The sequence below is a fragment of the Anolis carolinensis genome, unplaced genomic scaffold, assembly GCF_035594765.1.
Source record: "Anolis carolinensis isolate JA03-04 unplaced genomic scaffold, rAnoCar3.1.pri scaffold_8, whole genome shotgun sequence".
Classification (NCBI taxonomy): Eukaryota; Metazoa; Chordata; class Lepidosauria; order Squamata; family Dactyloidae; genus Anolis; species Anolis carolinensis.
The window spans coordinates 29,891,975-29,914,314 of NW_026943819.1; the positions used below are offsets into that span (position 1 = coordinate 29,891,975).

At 44.9% G+C, this 22,340-nt stretch overlaps 2 protein-coding genes and 1 long non-coding RNA gene across 4 annotated transcripts; all 3 read left to right on the plus strand.

The window, feature by feature from the left end:
- Positions 1–243: 243 nt before the first annotated feature.
- LOC100563966 (prenylcysteine oxidase 1) lies at positions 244–15,164 on the plus strand. 2 transcript variants are annotated; one of them, XM_062960996.1, is made up of 6 exons: positions 244–621; positions 6,396–6,602; positions 8,583–8,757; positions 10,082–10,293; positions 13,010–13,165; positions 14,381–15,164. In XM_062960996.1, exons 1-6 carry the CDS (start codon positions 498–500, stop codon positions 15,028–15,030), a joined length of 1,524 nt encoding a protein of 507 aa, XP_062817066.1. In that variant the 5' UTR covers positions 244–497; the 3' UTR covers positions 15,031–15,164. The 2 variants fall into 2 exon arrangements, with proteins under 2 accessions (XP_062817066.1, XP_062817067.1); XM_062960997.1 differs by lacking the exon at positions 6,396–6,602.
- Positions 4,675–6,326, plus strand: LOC134293454 (uncharacterized). Its single transcript, XR_010000407.1, has 2 exons — positions 4,675–4,881; positions 6,178–6,326. It is a non-coding gene; the product is annotated as an uncharacterized LOC134293454 (long non-coding RNA).
- A 3,784-nt stretch (positions 15,165–18,948) lies between the features above and the next one.
- On the plus strand, positions 18,949–21,236 carry LOC134293451 (prenylcysteine oxidase 1-like). The gene is made up of 2 exons (XM_062961005.1): positions 18,949–19,237; positions 20,453–21,236. Exons 1-2 carry the CDS (start codon positions 18,964–18,966, stop codon positions 21,100–21,102), a joined length of 924 nt encoding a protein of 307 aa, XP_062817075.1. The 5' UTR covers positions 18,949–18,963; the 3' UTR covers positions 21,103–21,236.
- Positions 21,237–22,340: the final 1,104 nt, after the last annotated feature.

Here is a 22,340-nt window from a genome sequence, read left to right on the forward strand (position 1 = left end):
TAAACTATACCTATTGCGAAATTATGGTTTTTTTTCTCGAAGTGACACGCCACCCAAGTCATTATAGGGTTTGTGTGTGTGTGTGATTTTTGACACACCAAGTGCAAAAAAGGTGGCGCATCCTTGGTGCAAAGCAACAGGCATGGGCAAACTTGGGCCCTCCCTCCGGGTGTTTTGGACTTCAACTCCCACAATTCCTAACAGCCTACCGGCTGTTAGGAATTGTGGGAGTTGAAGTCCAAAACACCCGGAGGGAGGGCCCAAGTTTGCCCATGCCTGCAAAGCAAGCTCTCCAAAGGCGCTCGCTCTGTGCGTAAAAGCGGGCGGGCAGGGCGCACGGTTGGGCGCCTCTCTCTCCCGAGCCCGCCCTCCGCCCTCCGCCCGCCCGCCCACGGAAGGGGTTTTCCAGGCCCGGGGAGGAGGAGGAGGCCCGGCCCGCCCGCCTCCCCGGCCCTCCTCCTCCCCGCCTTCCCTTCCTTCTTTCCCCGGTCGTGGCCATGGCTTCTCTGCTCGGCTCGCCCTGGCTGCTTCTCCTCCTCCTCTTCTTCTTCTTCTTCTCCTCGGCTCTCCTGCCCCGAAGCTCAGCCGCCCAAGACCTGCGACGCCCGCCTTCCAGGATTGGTAGGTTCCCTTTGGGAGGAGAGAGAGAGAGATACATACATACATACATAGAGAGATGGATAGATAGATAGAGACATAAAGAGATGGATGGATGGATAGATAGAGAGAGACAGAGAGAGAGAGAGAGATGGATAAATAGATAGATGGATAGATAGATGTAGAGATAGAGAGATGGATAGATAAATAAATAGAGAGATGGATAGAGAGAGAGATAGAGAGATGGATAGATAGAGAGAGAGATAAAGAGATGGATGGATGGATGGATAGAGAGATGGATGGATACATACATACATAGAGAGATGGATAGAGAGATAAATAAATAGAGAGATGAATAGATAGATAGATAAATAGATAGAGAGATGGATACATACATACATAGAGAGATGGATAGATAGATAAATAAATAGAGAGATGGATAGATAGACCAAGACCTGCGACGCCCACCTTCCAGGATTGGTAGGTTCCCTTTGGGAGGAGAGAGAGAGAGATACATACATACATACATACATACATAGAGAGATGGATAGATAGAGAGATAAAGAGATGGATGGATGGATAGATAGATAGAGACACAGAGAGAGAGAGAGATGGATGGAGATAGAGATGGATAGATAGATGGATAGATAAATAAATAAATAGAGAGATAAAGAGATGGATGGATGGATGGATGGATAGAGAGAGACAGAGAGAGAGAGAGAGATGGATAAATAAATAGATAGATGGATAGATAGATGTAGAGATAGAGAGATGGATAGATAAATAAATAAATAGAGAGATGGATAGAGAGAGAGAGAGAGATACATAGAGAGATGGATAGATAGATAGAGAGATAGATGGATGGATGGAGAGAGAGAGAGATACATAGAGAGATGGATAGAGAGATAGAGAGATAGATGGATGGATGGATAGATAGAGAGAGATGGATGAATAGAGAGATAGATGGATAGATAGATGTAGAGATAGATAGAGAGATGGATAGATAAATAAATAAATAGAGAGATGGATAGAGAGAGAGAGAGAGATGGATAAATAGATAGATGGATAGATAGATGTAGAGATAGATAGAGAGATGGATAGATAAATAAATAAATAGAGAGATGGATAGATAGATAGAGAGATGGATAGATAAATAGAGAGATAAAGAGATGGATGGATGGATAGATAGACAGAGAGAGAGAGAGAGAGAGAGAGAGAGATACCGTGTTTCCCTGAAAATAAGACAGTGTCTTATATTAATTTTTGCTCCCAAAGATGCTCTAGGTCATATTTTCAGGTGATGTCTTATTTTTCCATGAAGAAGAATTCACATTTATTGTTGAACAAAAACATGAACATTTCTTATATACTATACAGTAGTTGTCATCACAAACCAGCATAACCAAACAAGCTGTGAATCCTATCAAGAATTTCTTGTTACTACCATTATTTCCATGTACAACAATATATGGTACGTACATTTACCGATCCTGCAAGCTCTGGTATTCTGTTTGTTGGGCATGTTTCCAAGCAAAAACTTTGCTAGGTCTTACTTTCGGGGGAGGCCTTATATTTAGCAATTCAGCAAAACCTCTACTAGGTCTTATTTTCTGGGAATGTCTTATTTTCAGGGAAACAGGGTAGGTAGATAGATAGATAGATAGATAGATAGATAGATAGATAGATAGACAGACAGATGGATAGATAGATACCGGTAGATAGATAGATAGATAAATAGAGAGATAAAGAGATGGATGGATAGATAGATAGAGATATATAGAGAGATAGAGAGATGGATAGATAGAGAGAAGGGAGAGAAGGTGCATGCTGACTTCTTTAGACTGGCTTTCTGCACTCGCTCAGGAGCCCTTTGCGGCCCATTTCAGAAACAATAATAAGCAAGGGTATGTTGATGACAGTGAGCCTTCCTGTCTTTATCACTTGAGGCAGCAAAGTTCTCCATAAACCGGCCGGATCCAGTTGAGCGTGGCTTGCTGGTCAGGCCCCTCCATTATCTGTCTTTTGCAAACAAAGGTCACGAAAGTAATAAGACCAAAAGTCAGGCGCTTCAAGTGGTGGCGCTTATGCACCTCAAGCTGCCATTCCCATAATTGCAACCACAGCAACAATGATTTTGCTATGTTGTCAAAGGCCTTCATGGCCGGAATCATTGGGCTGCTGTGAGTTTTCTGTGTTGCATGGCTATGTTCCAGTAGCATTCTCTCCTGACGTTTTGCCTGCATCTATAATTTTGTTGAGCCCTGGTGGCGAAGTGTGTTAAAGCGCTGAGCTGCTGAACTTGCAGACCGAAAGGTCCCAGGTTCAAATCCCTGCGCCCGCTGCTAGCTCCAGCTTCTGCCAACCTAGCAGTTCAAAAACATGCAAATGTGAGTAGATCAATAGGTACCGCTCCAGCAGGAAGGTAACGGCGCTCCATGCAGTCATGCCAGTGGCCACATGATCTTGGAGGTGTCTACGGACAACGCTGGCTCTTCGGCTTAGAAATGGAGATGAGCTCCAACCCCCAGAGTGTGAGTAGATCAATAGGTACTGCTCCGGTGGGAAGGTAACGGCGCTCCATGCAGTCATGTCAGTGGCCACATGACTTTGGAGGTGTCTACGGACAACGCCGGCTCTTCAGCTTAGAAATGGAGATGAGCTCCAACCCCCAGAGTGTGAGTAGATCAACAGGTACTGCTCCGGTGGGAAGGTAACGGCACTCCATGCAGTTATGTCAGTGGCCACATGACTTTGGAGGTGTCTATGGACAACACCGGCTCTTCAGCTTAGAAATGGAGATGAGCTCCAACCCCCAGAGTGTGAGTAGATCAATAGGTACTGCTCCGGTGGGAAGGTAATGGCACTCCATGCAGTCATGTCAGTGGCCACATGACCTTGGAGGTGTCTACAAACAACGCCGGCTCTTTGCCTTAGAAATGGAGATGAGCACCAACCCCCAGAGTGTGAGTAGATCAATAGGTACTGCTCCGGTGGGAAGGTAATGGCACTCCATGCAGTCATGTCAGTGGCCACATGACCTTGGAGGTGTCTACGGACAACGCCGGCTCTTTGGGCTTAGAAATGGAGATGAGCACCAACTCCCAGAGTGTGAGTAGATCAATAGGTACTGCTCCGGTGGGAAGGTAACACTGGCGCTCCATGCAATCATGTCAGTGGCCACATGACTTTGGAGGTGTCTACGGACAACGCCGGCTCTTCAGCTTAGAAATGGAGATGAGCTCCAACCCCCAGAGTGTGAGTAGATCAACAGGTACTGCTCCGGTGGGAAGGTAACGGCACTCCATGCAGTTATGTCAGTGGCCACATGACTTTGGAGGTGTCTATGGACAACACCGGCTCTTCAGCTTAGAAATGGAGATGAGCTCCAACCCCCAGAGTGTGAGTAGATCAATAGGTACTGCTCCGGTGGGAAGGTAATGGCACTCCATGCAGTCATGTCAGTGGCCACATGACCTTGGAGGTGTCTACAAACAACGCCGGCTCTTTGCCTTAGAAATGGAGATGAGCACCAACCCCCAGAGTGTGAGTAGATCAATAGGTACTGCTCCGGTGGGAAGGTAATGGCACTCCATGCAGTCATGTCAGTGGCCACATGACCTTGGAGGTGTCTACGGACAACGCCGGCTCTTTGGGCTTAGAAATGGAGATGAGCACCAACTCCCAGAGTGTGAGTAGATCAATAGGTACTGCTCCGGTGGGAAGGTAACACTGGCGCTCCATGCAATCATGTCAGTGGCCACATGACTTTGGAGGTGTCTACGGACAACGCCGGCTCTTCAGCTTAGAAATGGAGATGAGCTCCAACCCCCAGAGTGTGAGTAGATCAACAGGTACTGCTCCGGTGGGAAGGTAACGGCACTCCATGCAGTTATGTCAGTGGCCACATGACTTTGGAGGTGTCTATGGACAACACCGGCTCTTCAGCTTAGAAATGGAGATGAGCTCCAACCCCCAGAGTGTGAGTAGATCAATAGGTACTGCTCCGGTGGGAAGGTAATGGCACTCCATGCAGTCATGTCAGTGGCCACATGACCTTGGAGGTGTCTACAAACAACGCCGGCTCTTTGCCTTAGAAATGGAGATGAGCACCAACCCCCAGAGTGTGAGTAGATCAATAGGTACTGCTCCGGTGGGAAGGTAATGGCACTCCATGCAGTCATGTCAGTGGCCACATGACCTTGGAGGTGTCTACGGACAACGCCGGCTCTTTGGGCTTAGAAATGGAGATGAGCACCAACCCCCAGAGTGTGAGTAGATCAACAGGTACTGCTCCGGTGGGAAGGTAACGGCGCTCCATGCAGTCATGTCAGTGGCCACATGACTTTGGAGGTGTCTACGGACAACGCCGGCTCTTCAGCTTAGAAATGGAGATGAGCTCCAACCCCCAGAGTGTGAGTAGATCAACAGGTACTGCTCCGGTGGGAAGGTAACGGCGCTCCATGCAGTCATGTCAGTGGCCACATGACTTTGGAGGTGTCTACGGACAACGCCGGCTCTTTGCCTTAGAAATGGAGATGAGCTCCAACCCCCAGAGTGTGAGTAGATCAACAGGTACTGCTCCGGTGGGAAGGTAACGGCGCTCCATGCAGTCATGTCAGTGGCCACATGACTTTGGAGGTGTCTACGGACAACGCCGGCTCTTCAGCTTAGAAATGGAGATGAGCTCCAACCCCCAGAGTGTGAGTAGATCAACAGGTACTGCTCCGGTGGGAAGGTAACGGCGCTCCATGCAGTCATGTCAGTGGCCACATGACTTTGGAGGTGTCTACGGACAACGCCGGCTCTTTGCCTTAGAAATGGAGATGAGCTCCAACCCCCAGAGTGTGAGTAGATCAACAGGTACTGCTCCGGTGGGAAGGTAACGGCGCTCCATGCAGTCATGTCAGTGGCCACATGACTTTGGAGGTGTCTACGGACAACGCCGGCTCTTCAGCTTAGAAATGGAGATGAGCTCCAACCCCCAGAGTGTGAGTAGATCAACAGGTACTGCTCCGGTGGGAAGGTAACGGCGCTCCATGCAGTCATGTCAGTGGCCACATGACTTTGGAGGTGTCTACGGACAACGCCGGCTCTTCAGCTTAGAAATGGAGATGAGCACCAACCCCCAGAGTGTGAGTAGATCAACAGGTACTGCTCCGGTGGGAAGGTAACGGCGCTCCATGCAGTCATGTCAGTGGCCACATGACTTTGGAGGTGTCTACGGACAACGCCGGCTCTTCAGCTTAGAAATGGAGATGAGCTCCAACCCCCAGAGTGTGAGTAGATCAATAGGTACTGCTCCGGTGGGAAGGTAACGGCGCTCCATGCAGTTATGTCAGTGGCCACATGACTTTGGAGGTGTCTACGGACAACGCCGGCTCTTTGCCTTAGAAATGGAGATGAGCATCAACCCCCAGAGTGTGAGTAGATCAATAGGTACTGCTCCGGTGGGAAGGTAACGGCACTCCATGCAGTCATGTCAGTGGCCACATGACCTTGGAGGTGTCTACAGACAACGCCGGCTCTTCGGCTTAGAAATGGAGATGAGCACCAACTCCCAGAGTGTGAGTAGATCAATAGGTACTGCTCCGGCGGGAAGGTAACACTGGCGCTCCATGCAATCATGTCAGTGGCCACATGACTTTGGAGGTGTCTATGGACAACGCCGGCTCTTCAGCTTAGAGAGGAAGATGAGCGCCATGGATGTGCAAATAGATTTCTCCTTCTTCCTATCGTCTCAGCCTCATTCTTAACTGTGAGTCGTTTGTAATTCCGGGCCGGCCTGTGTTTGTTTCCAGGGGTGATCGGGGCCGGGATCGGGGGCTCCTCGGCCGCCTATTTCCTGCGGCAGAAGTTCGGCAAGGATGTCTCCATCGACGTCTTCGAGCGGGGCCAAGTGGGCGGCCGCCTGGCCACCATCGACCTGGAAGGAAAAGGCTACGAGGCCGGAGGATCCGTCATCCACCCGCTCAACCTGCACATGAAGCACTTTGTCCAAGAGCTGGGTACGGCCGGGAATGCGCACAAGGGCGCAAAATTATCTCCATAGGGAGCCCTGTCCCGCCTCCACATCCAGAATCTCTGGGTCGAGCTGGCCATTTGGCATTTCGGTGCAGCAGTGTTAGAATAGCAAACAAGAAAGAGGCCAGAGGCCAAAGAAATGCATTCATGCTGTGCAGAGAATATTAAAGGGTGTGCCGAGAGAGAAATATTTGTCAAAAGCAACGTCTCGTTTTGGAGTATAGAAGCTAGCTCTTGCTTTCCTGGATTACCTTGCAGCCTTGTGTTTTCAAGTTATGGGACTTTGTCAAGCATTCATGGAACCCTGTTTTATGCCTTATGTTTTCTTGGATTATTCTTGATAGCCTTATGTGGGGGAGGTTTTGTTTTTATTAAATTATATTATATATATATATATCCGCTACCACCAATATAAAGATGTTTTTATTGAAACGTTGCCACCAAAGGTAAAGATGTTTATAATGCTGCCACCAGATGTAAAGGGGATTAACGCTTGACACCACTTTGGGAAGATGCAGCCACCAACTGTCTCAGAGAGGAGACCTTTTAAATTTTGTTTTCCTTTCTTCTTGTTTATTCTTGATGGTAAGATATGTGACAGAGGCTGAGATGTTTGAAAGAACAATAATAAGTTTATTCAGGCACAGAGCTTAGTGGTTACAGTAATTTTTCTTCTTCAATGCACTTTGATTAACAGTTGCAATAACAGAATGAGGTGATTCGAACTTCCTAAAAATGTCACTTCTTTCCCTACTGCTTTTAAACTGCAGTCACCCTGTGAATTACATTCACAGATTATCTGTTCCTAATCAGGAGACAGACTACCTTAAAATAAGTCACCAAACTTATTTTAAACTGGCTCAAAAATAAGCAATTGAGCCTCCCTGATTCCTTCAACTGAGAATCAGTCTTCCCTGTACCTCATCAGGGCACAGACTAACTGCTTCTTTTCCAAACCTGCACTTCTCCACCAAAACAGCAGTTGGCTCCGCCCACATCTCCATGGCAACCAACTCTTGAGTGCAGAGCTTTAGTAACTGAAATATTGACCCTTTTAAAACTCAATACACAATTAAACATGAAATCTGTAAACTAAAAAAATTCACACTTCATTACACCTTGGTTTTGCAACAATCTTTGGGATCTTTACTTTTGCTTTTTAAGAACTATTTATTTTCTATTTCCCAATAATCTACAAAAGACTTCAACCTGTGTACAGTCTGGTGCGTTCAGCAAGGTGAAGCTAACCTGAGGTGCGACAAGTGGGAACTCGTCTGTGTAAGCGGACACCCCAGCCACATACATACATATTTTCACTTATGTGTATAGATGTATATAGACTGGTTTGAGGTCAGGTTTTGATATTTCGTAATAGGCGTCATCCTTCACAGGCCAAGGAGAGCATTCCAGAAAGATGTCCCTGCTTCTTTTTATTTATTTATTTATTTATTTACAGTCTTTATATTCCGCCCTTCTTTTTCACCCCGAAGGGGACTCAGGGCGGATTACAATGAACACATATATGGCAAACATTCAATGCCAACAGACAAACAACATTCAGTTTTAGACAGACACAGAGGCATTTTTAACATCTTTCCAGCTTCACGATTCCGGCCACAGGGGGAGCTGTTGCTTCACCATCCATTGGTGGCTGTTCTTCCTCATTCTTTTCCTCGTGAGCAGTTTTATGGTGTTGTAGATTAGTTAAATTAGCCTCCCGCATAAAGCGTACCTAAATTTTCCCTACTTGACAGATGCAACTGTCTTTCGGGGCTGCTAGGTCAACAGCAAGCCGGGGCTATTTTTTTTTTTTTAATGGTCGGAGGCTTAACCCGACCCGGGCTTCGAACTCATGACCTCTCGGTCAGTAGTGATTTATAGCAGCTGGTTACTAGCCAGCTGCGCCACAGCCCGGCCCCACAACTTCCTTTCCAAATATCTCTTTTTTTCCCCCCTCCTGCCAGGGCTCTCCGTTCCAAAGGGCCGGGATGGGCTCATGGGCATCTACAACGGAGAGGAGTTTGTCTTTGAGGAGAGCAGTTGGACCCTCTGGAACTACGTGAAGATGTTCTGGAATTACGGGCTGAATGCCCTGCGGATGACCATGTGGGTGGAGGAGGTCTTGGACAAGTTTATAAGGTGAGCAGCCCCAAATGGGGATTATCTTGCGATTATTTTTTTTTTTAAATCTTTTTATTCTTCATACAGATAACAAAACAATACACTGCATACCTTAGCCATCTAAAAGATAACATAAAAACTATTTACAATCTTTATGGCTGGGATACAGGTTCCAATTGTGATTCTCTTTACCGCATATCTCAATTAATTGCCCCTTTAAACCCCCCCCCCCTCCCACCCTCTTCCCACCCCCAACTGGGTTGCTTGAATCAATACATTGATTTAATTGTCTGGAAGGCCTGATTTAAAGTTCTGTACCTATCTTTTCCTTCTGTTTTATCGATTAAACAAGACCATTTCTTATGCCAATCTTGTCTTAAATGAATATTCAAATATTTGTTTTTCTTTTCATGGATGAAATCATTAATTAAATATTCAGAGAGATACGACCACCAGGTTTTTAGGTCCCACTTTGTTTTATCTTTCCACCCTCTGGCAATTGTGGCATGAATAGCGGCTATCATAAATTTTAATATATCTGACCATTGGTTGTTCCCCTCCTTTACCTCTATGTTAAGGGACAGAAATCGAGCTTTATCCCAATATAGCTTTTGCTCTATTATTTCCTCTATTACTTCTCTAACCGTTTTATAGTATTTTTGGATTTCAGGGCAGTCCCACCACAAGTGGGAAAAAGTGCCAATCTCCCCGCATTTATGCCAACATTTGTAAGAAACGTTTTTCATAATATGAGCCAGTTGATAAGGGGTCCTATACTATTTTGAAATTATTTTCTTTTGTGTTTCTTTTATTCTTAGAGGTTTAATTTTTTGGGTTTTATCAATCCAGGAGTGTACTAAGTTTTCATTGAAATTTATATCCTGTTTCCAGGCCTCTACTAAAGTATGTTTTGTATTATAGGATAAGGCTGTTAATTCCTTATATATTTCCCCTATCATGCCTTTCTTTTTTTCTATTTTCCAGCCAATTATCCTATCCATTGGGGCATCTGATGTTTCTTTCTTTTTTATTTCATGTACTTGTTTTGACAGCCCTAACCCAAGCTATCCAATACTTTAAGCCACATTTGTCCTTTATCTTATCCCATTTTTTAATATCTTGCTGTTATTTGCATGGTCTGAGCTGAGATTTCCAAAGGGCATCCATATACGAGGGTTGAATGAAAAGTTGTGTTGTTAAAGTGCAAAGTATGGAATCCTGCGCAGACGGGGAAGCCTTAGCCTTGAACGGTTGTGTTGTTAAAGTACGAAATATGGAACCCTGAGCCACGGGTGCAAAGTCCTCCTGACTCAAAGCTTCTCTCTCCCCTTCTTGGCTGAAGCATCTACCGCTACCAGGCGCACGACTTCGCCTTCAGCAGCAGCGAGGCCTTGCTCCATGCGCTCGGAGGGGCCGCCTTCATGCAGATGCTCAACCAGACCATCGAGGAATCCATGCAGGAGGCCGGCTTCTCCCAGAAGTTCATCCGCGAGATAGTCACCCCCGTCATGAGGGTCAACTACGGGCAGGGAGTCGGCATCAACGGATTTGTGGGTGAGTGGGGTAAAGTTTCTGTAGGCGGAACGGTGCCCTTCGTAGAATGCAACTAACTGTGCAGCCATTGCAATAATAATCTATATATATAAAAGAGTGATGGCATCACGGCAACCCACAAAACAACAAAACTACAGGCCACCCAACCTCGAAATTTGACAACACAACCCATCATTCACGGCTCTAAGTTGATACAACAAAAAGAAAAGAAAAATAAAGTCCTAATTACAGGGAGAGGAATAATAGTTTTTATCCAATTGCTGCCAGTTAGAAGGCTAAGCTCCGCCCACTTGGTCTCCTAGCAACCTACTCAGCCCAGGGGACAGGCACAGTTAGGCCTCACTTGGGCCTCTTCCACAGATTATCAGATTTTAACTGGATTATATGGCAGTGTAGACTCAAGGCCCTTCCACACAGCTATATAACCCATTTATAGCTGTGTGGCTATTTATAGCTGTGGGGCCGGGCTGTGGCGCAGCTGTTGAGCAGCTGCCTTAAATCACTCTGACCATGAGGTCATGAGTTCGAGGCCAGCCCGTGGCGGGGTGAGCACCCGTCAATTAAAAATAAAAAATAGCCCCTGCTCGTTGCTGACCTAGCAACCCGAAAGATAGTTGCATCTATCAAGTAGGAAATAAGGTACCACTAATAAAAAAAGTGGGGAGGCAAGATTAACTAATTTACGACCTGGAATGAGGAAGTGCCGTCAGTGTGGATGATGAAGCAGCTGCTCCCCCCTGTGGCCAGAATCGAACATCCCCTCAGAAGAAAGTTAACTTGCCTCTGCGTGTGTGTCTCTCAGTCTCTGTTTGATGTGTTTATGGGCATTGAATGTTTGCCCTATGTGTGTTATAATGTGATCCGCCCTGAGTCCCCTTCGGGGTGAGAAGGGCGGAATATAAATACTGTAAATAAATAAATAAATTTAGAATCTTATATTATCTGCTTTGCACTGGATTATCTTGACTCCACACTGCCATATAATCCACTTCAGTGTGCATACTAAACATAAAGACAGCCATACAACAGACATTCAATACTACCACTACCTCAACAATTTCTCACCAACACCACCAGACAAAGCCACAGCAACGCGTGGCCGGGCACAGCTAGTCTATATATATAAAAGAGTGATGGCATCACGGCAACCCACAAAACAACAAAACTACAGGCCCCCCAACCTCGACATTTGACAACACAACCCATCATCCACGCCTCTGGGTTGATACAACAAAAAGAAAAGAAAAATAAAGTCCTAATTAGAGAGAGAGGAATAATTGCTTTTATCCAGCTGCTGCCAGTTAGAAGGCTAAGCTCCTCCAACTTGGTCTCCTAGCAACCCAATAAAAATAATAAAAAACACTAAAAATAATTAAAAACGCTAAAAAAGTAATACAATAAAATACTATAATAACAGAAAATAACTAAAAATAATACAAGAAAATAATAAAATATAATAAATAAAAAGATAACTTACAATAAAATTAATTTAAAATTACAAATAACATCAAATAAAAATTACACAACAATTTTTAACCAATACCACCACTTTGCCACAGCAACGCGTGGCTGGGCACAGCTAGTAATAATAATAATAATAATAACAACAACAACAACGTTGCTGAGGAGCCACCAAGTCACTCTGTGCCAGGACATTGCAGGTTACAGCGAGCACATCCCAATATTCCTTTCTCTATTTGCATGACCCCACCCACTGCCTCTCCCTTAACCCTTTCCCAGTGCTGAGGAGCCACCAAGTCACTCCCTCCCAGGACATTGCAGGTTACAGCGAGCACATCCCAATATTCCTTTCTCTATTTGCATGACCCCGCCCACTGCCTCTCCCTTAACCCTTTCCCAGTGCTGAGGAGCCACCAAGTCACTCCCTCCCAGGACATTGCAGGTTACAGCAAGCACATCCCAATATTCCTTTCTCTATTTGCATGACTCCGCCCACTGCCTCTCCCTTAACCCTTTCCCAGTGCTGAGGAGCCACCAAGTCACTCCCTCCCAGGACATTGCAGGTTACAGCGAGCACATCCCAATATTCCTTTCTCTATTTGCATGACCCCGCCCACTGCCTCTCCCTTAACCCTTTCCCAGTGCTGAGGAGCCACCAAGTCACTCCCTCCCAGGACATTGCAGGTTACAGCGAGCACATCCCAGTGTTCCTTTCTCTCGCCATTTAAATGGTCCCGCCCACTGCCTCTCCCTTAACCCTTTCCCAGTCCTGAGGAGCCACCGTCACTCCCTCCCAGGACACTGCAGGTTAGTACTTCCTCATGTTCTTCGCATGCTGCTGATATTTTAATGGTGTCATAAATTAAGTAAAATTAGCCTCCCCACATTAAGCGGTACCCAGAATTCCCTACTTACAGACATAGCTGTTTTTGAGCTGCTTAGGTGGGCAGCAAGCTAGGCTATTAATAGTTGGGAGCTTAACCCCGACCCGGGCTTCGAACCAACAGCCTCTTGGTCAGTGGTGATTTATTGCTGCTGGCTACTAACCAGCTGCGCCACAGCCCGGCCCATGGCCAGTCTGTGTCTAATGGACAATGGAGGCCTGTGTTTGTATATTTATAATTGTTCACGGACTAGATGTATACGGTATCTTGTATTTATATTGTTTTGATAAGGCCAATTGGCTGTTCCCTCCTGCCTCAGTGGGCCCTTTGTGTTCTTGTGACTTCACGTTTCCCTTCTCCTTCCCCGGCAGGCGCAGTCTCTTTGGCAGGAGCCGGGAGTGGGCTTTGGTCCGTCGAAGGGGGAAACAAGCTCGTGTGTGTCGGCCTCCTCTATGCTTCCAAAGCCCAGCCGATTCCCAGCACCGTGATCTCTGTGGAGGAAACAACGCGGCCCAGAGGACGCTCAGGTGAGGCAGCATGGACCTCCATCTAGGTAAAATACTGTATATACTTGAGTAGAAGACTAGTTTTTCAGGCGTTTTTTAGGACTGAAAAAAAGCCTCCTCAGCTTATACTCGGGTGAGGGTCCTGGTGGGCTTATATTCAGGTCGGCTTATACTCAAGTATATATGGTATATTTATTATTTTTCTCTATTATTGGTATTGTTACATTTATTATTTTACTCTATTATTATTAATACATTTATTATTTTACTCTATTATTATTATTACACTTAATACTTTATGTATTGTTACATTTATTATTTTACTGCATTTACTATTATTATTACATTTATTATTTCACTCTATTATTATTAAAAGGAGACATAAGCACATTTACATTGAAGAAGATGAAAATAATGATTTAACCAGAGTTGAACAGTCATATCTTAAATTACAGTTGGATGTAAAGATTCAAAAACATTTAAAGCACTGATGCCTCAATTAATGTAATTTTATTGGTACAGTAGAGTCTCGCTTATCCAACGTAAACAGGCCAGCAGAATGTTGGATAAGTGAATATGTTGGATAATAAGGAGAGATTAAGGAAAGGCCTATTAAACATCAAATTAGGTTATGATTTTACAAATTAAGCACCAAAACATTATGTTATACAATAAATTTGACAGAAAAAGTATTTCAATACACAATAATGCTATGTAGTAATTACTGTATTTACGAATTTAGCGCCAAAATATCACGATATATTGAAAACACTGACTACAAAAATGTGTTGGATAATCCAGAATGTTGGATAAGCGAGACTCTGCTGTATCTCGGCTTACACTGGAGTCCATGTTTTCCCAGTTTTTTTGTGTTAAAATTAGGTGCCTTGGCTTATATTCAGGTCGGCTTAGACTTGGGTATATATGGTAACTGTCACTGCAGGAGGGACATCCCGCAGCACATTTTGCAATGAATATCTCATCATCAAGTTGCAACCAAATCAACCTAACTTGTGGCAGCCACAAACACAAAGTTTCCGGACTATGACAACTACTTTCAAAGGACGGACTACACAATGAAACAGAAAATAACAAATTTTGTTATATAATTCTAGGAACAAACTCTTAAGCATATGTCAGGAATTGTTTTCGAACCGATTTCAACGAGTCCTCATCTGTTGTGTCTTTTAATGGTCCTGCTGTTAAGTCTACTGATATGTATTTTTTTCCTTTCAGGAGAAACCATGAAGCTGTACCAAGTCACCTACAACTCCACCTTCGGAGTAACCTCCGACCTGTACGATATTATTGTGATGGCCACCCCTTTGCATCGTAAAATCGCCAACATCACCTTCCGCAACTTCAAGCCGCCCATCCCCGAATTCTCCAAGCCCTACCAAGAGATCGTCGCCACTTTTGTCCACGGGAACATCAACACTTCCTTCTTCGGCTACCCGGACCCTTCCACGTTCCAACTGAGTGCCATTTTCACGATGGAAAACCCCAAGTTGTTTGTCAACAGCATTGGCGTCGTCTCTCCCGTGGAAGACAAGGCCAAAGCAGCAGAAGGCTCCCCGGTCTGGAAAGTGTTTTCGGCCCGGCCTTTGACCAAGGCGCAGCTGGACGTGCTCTTCTCCTCCTACGACTCGGTGGAGTCGAAGCCATGGCTGGCCTACCCCCACTACAGCCCCCCCGAGCAGTGCCCGCCCCTCGTGATCCACGACCACGTGTACTACGTCAACAGCATCGAGTGCCTTGCGAGCGCCATGGAAATGAGTGCCATCTCGGCCAAGAATGCCGCCCTCCTGGCTCACCACCGCTGGTACGACCGGACGGACAAGATCGACCAGGAGGATCTGCACGAGAAACTCAAAACCGAGCTCTGACCGTGAGTGGGCACTTGCTTTGGTGGTAAAGAAAGAAAACGCCCCAAACCACCTGCTTATTTTGAGCCAATTTCCCTTCTGTGACACGTTTGTTTTCGTGATGCGGTATGTGGTAAAAAGACTACTTCTTTAAAGTGCTTTTATCCGGGTGGTTTCTTTTCCTAACAAAGACCTCTGCAGCCTTTTCTGCAAAGAGCAGATTGTAGGTATTTATTCTTAATCCCAACAAAAAACATACATGAGCTGCAGGGGTCAAGAATGTTTGTAATCAACTTATATACAGTAAAGGTAAAGGCTTCCCCCGAGTCATGTCTGACTCTGGCGGTTGGTGCTCATCTCCATTTCTAAGCCAAAGAGCCGGCGTTGTCTGTAGACACCTCCAAGGTCATGTGGCCATTGGCATGAGTGCATGGAGCGCTGTTACCTTCCCGCCAGAGCAGTACCTATTGATCTACTCACATTGGCATGTTTTCGAACTGCTAGGTTGGCAGGAGCTGGAGCTAACAGCGGGCGCTTACTCCACTCCCAGGATTTGAACCTGGGACCTTTCGGTCTCCAGCTCAGTGCTTTAACGCACTTTGCCACCCGGGCTTCTATATACAGTATATACTATATACAGTAGAGTCTCACTTATCCAACATAAATGGGCCAGCAGAACCTTGGATAAGCGAATATGTTGGATAATAAGGAGAGATTAAGGAAAAGCCTATTAAACATCAAATTAGGTTATGATTTTACAAATTAAGCACCAAAACATCATGTTAGACAACAAATTTGGCAGAAAAAGTAGTTCAATACGCAGTCATGTTATGTTGTAATTACTGTATTTACGAATTTAGCACCAAAATATCATGATATATTGAAAACATTGACTACAAAAATGGCTTGGATAATCCAGAACCTTGAATAAGTGACTCTACTGTAGCAGGTTGAGGAAAATTCATCTCTCGCACTACAAATCCCAGTGTCCCTGAACATTAGCTTTTTGGGAGCGGGGGGGGGGGGGGGGGGTGTTCAAAAATTATTTCTACACTAGCTTGAGTTCCTAGCATTGCCCGGGTTATTTGAAAAAGTCAATTCTTAATTGTACAAAACTTATAAGGTTTTTGTATAACTACAACTGACATCATGCCAGGTGAATCCTGAAGAACTCCCATCGGTACGTAGTTTTTCATGTTGGGCAGGTTTGCTCTGGATTCATCGTCGGTGAGGTTGGGTGTGCTCTCTAGCTGTAAGGTAAACTACAACTCCCACTATGGTGTGTCAGTCCCCTCAGACCACCAAAGATCTCCAGTATTTTTTGATGGTCATGGGGGTTCTGTGTGCCAAGTTAGTTCCAGGTCCATTGCTGGTGGAGTTCAGAGCTTCTTTGATTGCAGGTGAACTATACATCCTAGTCCCTACTAGTCCTATACATCATGGTAAATTCTCCCTAAACCTCTCTAGTATGTATGTTCAGTTGCTGATCAATTCCTCTGTTTGCTGAAAGGGTTAAGGGAGAGGCAGTGGGCGGGGTCATGCAAATTCCATACCAAGTGAGAGAGTAAGGAACACTGGGATGTCTGTGATGGAGGAAACATAAAATCTACGATGAAATGGTCCCCGTCTGAAAGCCTTCACTTGGGTGGTGGGCAGTATGGTGTCTGCTGAGGACATGGGCAGGGCTCTTAGGTGTGTTTACTGTGCTCTCTCTAACCTGCAATGTCATTGGAAGGAGGGCCAAACAGCTGTTTGTGGAAGTGGGAGCTTTGTTTGTGGAAGTACACACCCCAGTCACACACATACATATGTTCACTTTAGTTATGTGTATAGTTTGGGAACTCGGCATAATTCATAACAGTTGAGTGAAGCTTTCAAAAGAAGAAATTTTAACCCAGTTTTAGCAATTTATTTTTTAAAAAACCTCACAAAGAATGGGTAATTTCCCCATATCTTGCACAATACAAAATAACGATATTTTAAAAAAGAAAAAAAATGCATTGTAGTAGAGCCCAGTGGTTCCTTCACACCCGTTCCAAAGCTTCTAGCATAATAATACTGTTTCCTCGTATTACCTAGAAATCAAAACAGTGATGTTAAATGGCAGCCTTTCACTAGTTAGAGACATAAGAAAGAAACTGAAGTGGAGAAAGGTATAGCCTCAAAAAGAGATACAGACAGTCCCAAAGTAACAAAGGACTCATAGATTAGAGCGGGGGTGAGGCAACAGGAAGTGAGAGAAATCTACTCCTCGAGGGGAAATTCACTTCTGGAAGGGTTATTATCGGGGAAACGAGGTCTCCACTGAAGCTTTATCCCCAATCCTTGTTTCCAAAACAAGCCAAATTTTCCAAAATCCAATTATCACAGGGACAGAAGGTGAGGTGAAATCTGAACACGGGTACAGACAGCAAAACAGACACTCTTCCCTATATAATCCAAAGTATGCATATATAGTTGGAGTTACACTTAAGAAATGTTCCGACTTCCATATAACTTGGGGACTGCCTGCACTGTATACAGAATGATAGGATATATCCATGTCATGATCTCCAATCCTTGATATCTCTGGTCAGCTGACAAGGAACAGATGCCAGCCATAAAACCTCAATGACCCTCTGGTATGTGGGAGCCCCTATATATGTGGGCCAAAGAGAAGGTTCTGGGATTCGGTAGAAATTGTCGGATTCTTTTCTCCCAGTTGTGCTATGGGTCAGTCTTCCAAAGGAAAAAAGCACCAAGACACGCTGGTAGATTCCAACAGATTTTATTGTACCGAATGCCATAACCTTCTCTTTCGCCCACATATATAGGGGCTCCCACATACCAGAGGGTCATTGAGGTTTTATGGCTGGCCCGTTTTATGGCTAGCATCTGTTCCTTGTCAGCCGACCAGAGATGTCAAGGATTGGAGATCATGACAATCCAATATACACAGGCCTTCCCCAAGTTATGAACAAGAGAAAGATTTGGTAAGCTTTATTCTTAAGCTGAATTTGTAAGGAAGTCGGAACAGGGACATTTTTAAGTGAAACTCCAGCCAACACACACATATATAAGTATATGTGTATATATATGTGTGTGTGTGAGAGAGAGATTTTGAGAGCCTAGGGCACACAATATAAAATACACACACAGACATATCAACAATATTATTATTACAAGACATCCTTGAGTGATGACCCCGCCCACTGCCTCTCCCTTAACCCTTTCCCAGTGCTGAGGAGCCACCAAGTCACTCCCTCCCAGGACATTGCAGGTTACAGCAAGCACATCCCAATATTCCTTTCTCTATTTGCATGACTCCGCCCACTGCCTCTCCCTTAACCCTTTCCCAGTGCTGAGGAGCCACCAAGTCACTCCCTCCCAGGACATTGCAGGTTACAGCGAGCACATCCCAATATTCCTTTCTCTATTTGCATGACCCCGCCCACTGCCTCTCCCTTAACCCTTTCCCAGTGCTGAGGAGCCACCAAGTCACTCCCTCCCAGGACATTGCAGGTTACAGCGAGCACATCCCAGTGTTCCTTTCTCTCGCCATTTAAATGGTCCCGCCCACTGCCTCTCCCTTAACCCTTTCCCAGTCCTGAGGAGCCACCGTCACTCCCTCCCAGGACACTGCAGGTTAGTACTTCCTCATGTTCTTCGCATGCTGCTGATATTTTAATGGTGTCATAAATTAAGTAAAATTAGCCTCCCCACATTAAGCGGTACCCAGAATTCCCTACTTACAGACATAGCTGTTTTTGAGCTGCTTAGGTGGGCAGCAAGCTAGGCTATTAATAGTTGGGAGCTTAACCCCGACCCGGGCTTCGAACCAACAGCCTCTTGGTCAGTGGTGATTTATTGCTGCTGGCTACTAACCAGCTGCGCCACAGCCCGGCCCATGGCCAGTCTGTGTCTAATGGACAATGGAGGCCTGTGTTTGTATATTTATAATTGTTCACGGACTAGATGTATACGGTATCTTGTATTTATATTGTTTTGATAAGGCCAATTGGCTGTTCCCTCCTGCCTCAGTGGGCCCTTTGTGTTCTTGTGACTTCACGTTTCCCTTCTCCTTCCCCGGCAGGCGCAGTCTCTTTGGCAGGAGCCGGGAGTGGGCTTTGGTCCGTCGAAGGGGGAAACAAGCTCGTGTGTGTCGGCCTCCTCTATGCTTCCAAAGCCCAGCCGATTCCCAGCACCGTGATCTCTGTGGAGGAAACAACGCGGCCCAGAGGACGCTCAGGTGAGGCAGCATGGACCTCCATCTAGGTAAAATACTGTATATACTTGAGTAGAAGACTAGTTTTTCAGGCGTTTTTTAGGACTGAAAAAAAGCCTCCTCAGCTTATACTCGGGTGAGGGTCCTGGTGGGCTTATATTCAGGTCGGCTTATACTCAAGTATATATGGTATATTTATTATTTTTCTCTATTATTGGTATTGTTACATTTATTATTTTACTCTATTATTATTAATACATTTATTATTTTACTCTATTATTATTATTACACTTAATACTTTATGTATTGTTACATTTATTATTTTACTGCATTTACTATTATTATTACATTTATTATTTCACTCTATTATTATTAAAAGGAGACATAAGCACATTTACATTGAAGAAGATGAAAATAATGATTTAACCAGAGTTGAACAGTCATATCTTAAATTACAGTTGGATGTAAAGATTCAAAAACATTTAAAGCACTGATGCCTCAATTAATGTAATTTTATTGGTACAGTAGAGTCTCGCTTATCCAACGTAAACAGGCCAGCAGAATGTTGGATAAGTGAATATGTTGGATAATAAGGAGAGATTAAGGAAAGGCCTATTAAACATCAAATTAGGTTATGATTTTACAAATTAAGCACCAAAACATTATGTTATACAATAAATTTGACAGAAAAAGTATTTCAATACACAATAATGCTATGTAGTAATTACTGTATTTACGAATTTAGCGCCAAAATATCACGATATATTGAAAACACTGACTACAAAAATGTGTTGGATAATCCAGAATGTTGGATAAGCGAGACTCTGCTGTATCTCGGCTTACACTGGAGTCCATGTTTTCCCAGTTTTTTTGTGTTAAAATTAGGTGCCTTGGCTTATATTCAGGTCGGCTTAGACTTGGGTATATATGGTAACTGTCACTGCAGGAGGGACATCCCGCAGCACATTTTGCAATGAATATCTCATCATCAAGTTGCAACCAAATCAACCTAACTTGTGGCAGCCACAAACACAAAGTTTCCGGACTATGACAACTACTTTCAAAGGACGGACTACACAATGAAACAGAAAATAACAAATTTTGTTATATAATTCTAGGAACAAACTCTTAAGCATATGTCAGGAATTGTTTTCGAACCGATTTCAACGAGTCCTCATCTGTTGTGTCTTTTAATGGTCCTGCTGTTAAGTCTACTGATATGTATTTTTTTCCTTTCAGGAGAAACCATGAAGCTGTACCAAGTCACCTACAACTCCACCTTCGGAGTAACCTCCGACCTGTACGATATTATTGTGATGGCCACCCCTTTGCATCGTAAAATCGCCAACATCACCTTCCGCAACTTCAAGCCGCCCATCCCCGAATTCTCCAAGCCCTACCAAGAGATCGTCGCCACTTTTGTCCACGGGAACATCAACACTTCCTTCTTCGGCTACCCGGACCCTTCCACGTTCCAACTGAGTGCCATTTTCACGATGGAAAACCCCAAGTTGTTTGTCAACAGCATTGGCGTCGTCTCTCCCGTGGAAGACAAGGCCAAAGCAGCAGAAGGCTCCCCGGTCTGGAAAGTGTTTTCGGCCCGGCCTTTGACCAAGGCGCAGCTGGACGTGCTCTTCTCCTCCTACGACTCGGTGGAGTCGAAGCCATGGCTGGCCTACCCCCACTACAGCCCCCCCGAGCAGTGCCCGCCCCTCGTGATCCACGACCACGTGTACTACGTCAACAGCATCGAGTGCCTTGCGAGCGCCATGGAAATGAGTGCCATCTCGGCCAAGAATGCCGCCCTCCTGGCTCACCACCGCTGGTACGACCGGACGGACAAGATCGACCAGGAGGATCTGCACGAGAAACTCAAAACCGAGCTCTGACCGTGAGTGGGCACTTGCTTTGGTGGTAAAGAAAGAAAACGCCCCAAACCACCTGCTTATTTTGAGCCAATTTCCCTTCTGTGACACGTTTGTTTTCGTGATGCGGTATGTGGTAAAAAGACTACTTCTTTAAAGTGCTTTTATCCGGGTGGTTTCTTTTCCTAACAAAGACCTCTGCAGCCTTTTCTGCAAAGAGCAGATTGTAGGTATTTATTCTTAATCCCAACAAAAAACATACATGAGCTGCAGGGGTCAAGAATGTTTGTAATCAACTTATATACAGTAAAGGTAAAGGCTTCCCCCGAGTCATGTCTGACTCTGGCGGTTGGTGCTCATCTCCATTTCTAAGCCAAAGAGCCGGCGTTGTCTGTAGACACCTCCAAGGTCATGTGGCCATTGGCATGAGTGCATGGAGCGCTGTTACCTTCCCGCCAGAGCAGTACCTATTGATCTACTCACATTGGCATGTTTTCGAACTGCTAGGTTGGCAGGAGCTGGAGCTAACAGCGGGCGCTTACTCCACTCCCAGGATTTGAACCTGGGACCTTTCGGTCTCCAGCTCAGTGCTTTAACGCACTTTGCCACCCGGGCTTCTATATACAGTATATACTATATACAGTAGAGTCTCACTTATCCAACATAAATGGGCCAGCAGAACCTTGGATAAGCGAATATGTTGGATAATAAGGAGAGATTAAGGAAAAGCCTATTAAACATCAAATTAGGTTATGATTTTACAAATTAAGCACCAAAACATCATGTTAGACAACAAATTTGGCAGAAAAAGTAGTTCAATACGCAGTCATGTTATGTTGTAATTACTGTATTTACGAATTTAGCACCAAAATATCATGATATATTGAAAACATTGACTACAAAAATGGCTTGGATAATCCAGAACCTTGAATAAGTGACTCTACTGTAGCAGGTTGAGGAAAATTCATCTCTCGCACTACAAATCCCAGTGTCCCTGAACATTAGCTTTTTGGGAGCGGGGGGGGGGGGGGGGGGTGTTCAAAAATTATTTCTACACTAGCTTGAGTTCCTAGCATTGCCCGGGTTATTTGAAAAAGTCAATTCTTAATTGTACAAAACTTATAAGGTTTTTGTATAACTACAACTGACATCATGCCAGGTGAATCCTGAAGAACTCCCATCGGTACGTAGTTTTTCATGTTGGGCAGGTTTGCTCTGGATTCATCGTCGGTGAGGTTGGGTGTGCTCTCTAGCTGTAAGGT

Excerpts from the sequence above, each read along its gene's own strand:
- LOC100563966 (XM_062960996.1), top strand. The coding sequence starts at position 498 with ATGGCTTCTCTGCTCGGCTCGCCCTGGCTGCTTCTCCTCCTCCTCTTC. Across the intron at positions 6,603-8,582 it reads GCACTTTGTCCAAGAGCTGG|GGCTCTCCGTTCCAAAGGGC; the intron begins GTACGGCCGGGA and ends CCCTCCTGCCAG. Across the intron at positions 13,166-14,380 it reads GCGGCCCAGAGGACGCTCAG|GAGAAACCATGAAGCTGTAC; the intron begins GTGAGGCAGCAT and ends TTTTCCTTTCAG.
- LOC134293451 (XM_062961005.1), top strand. The coding sequence starts at position 18,964 with ATGTATACGGTATCTTGTATTTATATTGTTTTGATAAGGCCAATTGGC. Across the intron at positions 19,238-20,452 it reads GCGGCCCAGAGGACGCTCAG|GAGAAACCATGAAGCTGTAC; the intron begins GTGAGGCAGCAT and ends TTTTCCTTTCAG.